The 3,847-nt window shown below is 38.2% G+C and overlaps 1 protein-coding gene and 2 pseudogenes across 1 annotated transcript in view; all 3 read right to left on the minus strand.

Annotated features, from left to right (window-relative positions):
* Positions 1-3,847, minus strand: part of NSUN4 (NOP2/Sun domain family, member 4) — a 69,464-nt gene that overhangs the window by 4,373 nt on the left and 61,244 nt on the right. Inside the window, exon 5 of the mRNA XM_006899015.1 lies at positions 1,894-2,018. Coding sequence (XP_006899077.1) covers positions 1,894-2,018 — 125 coding nt within the window. The remainder of the gene's footprint in view (positions 1-1,893; positions 2,019-3,847) is intronic.
* LOC102855171 lies at positions 746-1,549 on the minus strand (annotated as a pseudogene).
* On the minus strand, positions 2,928-3,740 carry LOC102869012 (annotated as a pseudogene).

Consider the following 3,847-nt stretch of genomic DNA (forward strand, 5'->3'; position numbering starts at 1 on the left):
AATGGAAATCCAAAATCTCTGTAAATGTTCATTAAAATGAATAAAATAAAATTTTAAAAAATATGTATTTTAAACCCAGCCTATGCTACTTTAGTTAGTAGCAAAAAATTGAAAAGAAATGTCCAATGTATTAATTTACACTTGCTCTTACAATAAATGGACAGATACAACATGCTTCTAAAGCTGTGGTATTTTAAAATGCATTATTTTTTTTTAAATCTATTAACGAACCAAAACCATCCTTTTGGTAGCAATCTATTGACAATAGCCCTAAACTTGCCTTAAAAACTGAAAATACTGTTTACTTTTCTCTTGTACAAGTTCTGTGATGTCAAAGAAACCTAAGAACACTCTTAAAAAGGAGAAGACAGATACAGGGCTATCAGAAACGAAAATTACAGTGAATGACAAAAGTATAAATAAATACATTGTGAGTAATAAAATTACAGTTGTAGAACTAAATAGACATGAATGACTGAATGAAAATGTAATTGTTTTGTTAAACCTTCACTCAAATTGCAATTCAAATTGAAAATAAAAGCAATGAAAGGACCCAGGAGATTTAAAAAAGGTGTGTGTGTGGGTGGGTGGGAGTTGGGAAAAATAAAAGCTTTTACCGTGCACTGGGACCCTATTATTGGATTAAGGCTAAAAGACTAGGTTGGTAAGAAATAATAATTATCTCCAAAGATAACCGATAAGGATTAAATAGCACAGATTTTTTGGTGTTCCAGAGCTACTATTGCTATGAGTTGCAGGTGACTTGACAGCATATAACAGTATCTGAGGGCGGATGAAGTAAACAGGTGAATATGGATGGAATAAAGTTACAGAATTCTCGGAGAATTCTTCCCTCATGGCAATGAAGAAAGTCCCAGATTCTAACAGTGCCATCATCAGAGAATGCAGCAAATGTATTATCTGTGGGTGAGAAACTGGCCTCTATAATCACCTCCTTATGCGCCTGGAACATCTTGAGGTAGTTCATGTTCAACTGCCAGTATTTCACATATCCTCCGTGATCTGCTGTCAACATCCACATCATTATGTGACCAAGTCATGGACCTCTGTAATGAGCCTGTAATATTCTTTCAAAATTGAAAGTGAGTCCATTCCACAGAGTGAGTTCTCCACCGGAAGCTCCAGTTACTAATCATCTTCTTTTTGGAGTCCACTTAACAAAAAATACTGGGCACTTCACTTTATTTGTTGATATTCTAACAAATTTTGTTACTGAATTCACAGGATTATTCAGCATTCCTTCTGGGGGGACAAAATCATTATAATAATCTGCGTCAGGCTGAATTGTCCACATATTACTCTGGTCTATTTGCCATATTCAATTCTCCAAATATTTAATTACAGATGGATTGTAGTCTATAATTTTTAGGTTTACAGCTTTTCTCACGCGTTTTCCACCAAAGGTAAACTGTTGCACTGCTTGCTGTTGGGAAAAATCTGGTCATTTATAGAAGAGCTGTCGAGGTACTTAATGCTGGAACCTTGGCATATGGAAAAAATGAGGATGAGAACAAATTCCTGTAGCCATGGTAATGTCTTCTTTGTAGGGTATGTCCAAAGATGAACACAGCTCCAAATGGCTAGTGTTCTGGATTCACTTGGTCGGGAATAGCTCTGCTATCTGATCTCCTCCCTCACAGCTTCTCAAGCCCTTGCAACCAGAGGAAGAGCAGCCATCTTCCACCCTGCTATGGATATCTTACCAGACAGGGTTTTTTAATTCCAGAAACAGCCTTTAATTTCTGTCTCTTTCAGGCAGATCTCTAGCAATAAAACTCCTCTAAAGATGACAGTTTTGGCAAAAGCATCTAGTCCCAGACCCCTAAAGCACTCTGGCACAAAGCTCTGAATTTTTGTAAATCTATCACTCACGCAAGAAGCTGCACCTGCAGCAGAGGCAACATCTGTCGCTCCTTCTTCCTTGACCGCTGAAAGATGTTGTTCTCCTCTTCATGAAGGGAATGGCGGTCTGTAGTACAGGGCACATCCACCAGCACCTGCCCAGGGGTATTAAAGTGAAAGCATTAGAGCTTCCCACAGGTTGCTTTTCCTTATGCCTGGGCTGTTTCAGACTCTTGACCTTGGAAATTTTGTGGAGTATTGCCTCTGCCAATTGCTCCACTCAAAGTCCCTGATAAGATGTCTCATTTTAACCTGCAGACAATTGTGAAATAATAAAGGGAGAAACAGTATATTTGGGGATTCATGCATGGTTAAAAAATCTTGACATATTTCTAGAAAGATATCTTTAGTTCTTCAGGGCTCTGTCCTTAGCTATTTTAAATTAAGATATCCAATTCACAGACAATATCATGACAATAAGGTAGCTAATGTATTAAATAACGAATTCAGGATTCAGAACTATCTTAAGCTGAAACAATAACGATTTAGTATGGAAATTTTTTTTAATACAAACAAGTCCGTTTATTTACAAAATTATAAACAGTATTAACTGAGGCACTATTTCTGGTTCTGGAAACAACAGCCAATATAGCCTTCACTTTCAGTGAATGGTTCTGTTATTTTTAAATGTGATCTGTATTCAATGATCCACTGTTTTTTCAAAAAGCATTTCTGACTAATTCCAGGAGGTCTGTAACTGATATACACATGGATCATTTCCTTCAAATCTTATTTCCAGAACTACAACTGGATAGAATAACAAAGTATCAAACAACTGAATAAACATTATTTAAAAAAAAACCACCAAAATAAATATCAACTATTTCCTAAATATTTTCCCACTGGATTTAGAAACAAAGATTTCTGGCTTGAAAGTAAGTACTCTATTATTTTTTAACAGGTCATACAATTCAACAGTTAACAACAACTATCCTGTTATCACTGGTTTACAGGTTACATTTCCTGCTACTATTAAGTAAGGAAGTACTCAGGGCTCTGTGCTTTTAATCAGAGTCACTGCTACTGCTTGAGGAATCTGTTGACATAACCTCTACATCATCTTCGTTTTCCTTGTTATGCCCAGGAGGTTCCAACAGGAAGTCGTTACTGTGATTTGGTGGCAACATATTCATTGACATGTCACTGGACTGCCAGGGATACTGTGGAGCAAGGACATCGGGTAATTGGCCTGCGGCCAGTGCATCCCCTGGTAAGTGCCCATTTACACCATTAGTGGAAGGATTATTCATTTGACCCAAGAACCCACTTCTCATCTCTAAATCTGTTGGGTATGGTCTCCGTGGGTTCCCTGGAGCCCAAGTCAGTGGGGCACACACAGCATTACTTGCACTAATCCTATGTGCATACTTAATGATTTCTTCAGAGGATATAGCACCTTTTCTTGCTTTTTCTATTGATTTGAGCTTTTCTTTTGCTTGATAAACAGCTGTTGCCAGTATCTGTTCTGCCTCCTTTAGCTGCTTCTGTAATTGCTGAATATCACTGTCTCTCTTCTTGACTTCTTTTTCTAAAACGTGCATTTCAAGATGGACTTTCCCCTGATTAAGTGCTAATTTCATTAGTTCTTGAAATTCTCCATCTCTGTGAATTAACAACTCCAGGATCTGGTTTTCCTCTCCAGGCTGTAATAATTTTTGATTTCTTGAAATTGCTAGCATTTCTATAAGTTCCCTGGACAAGACCTCCAGATCTTCCAGCACAGAGAGCAGCCGCTCTCGTGTGCTGTTTCCACCGGTTGCGCCGGGGACGCCACCGAGACGCTCCTTCTCCTTCTCCGAATGCAAGGATGACGCCATCCTCCTCACAGAAACAACCTAAATGCCCATCAACAAACGAATGGGTAGAGAAGCTGTGGTATATTCGCACAATGGAATACTATGCTGCATTGAAGAACAAGGAACTC

The sequence above is a fragment of the Elephantulus edwardii genome, unplaced genomic scaffold (assembly GCF_000299155.1).
Source record: "Elephantulus edwardii isolate Elephantulus edwardi_28Jun2011 unplaced genomic scaffold, EleEdw1.0 scaffold00243, whole genome shotgun sequence".
In the NCBI taxonomy this organism is placed as follows: domain Eukaryota; kingdom Metazoa; phylum Chordata; class Mammalia; order Macroscelidea; family Macroscelididae; genus Elephantulus; species Elephantulus edwardii.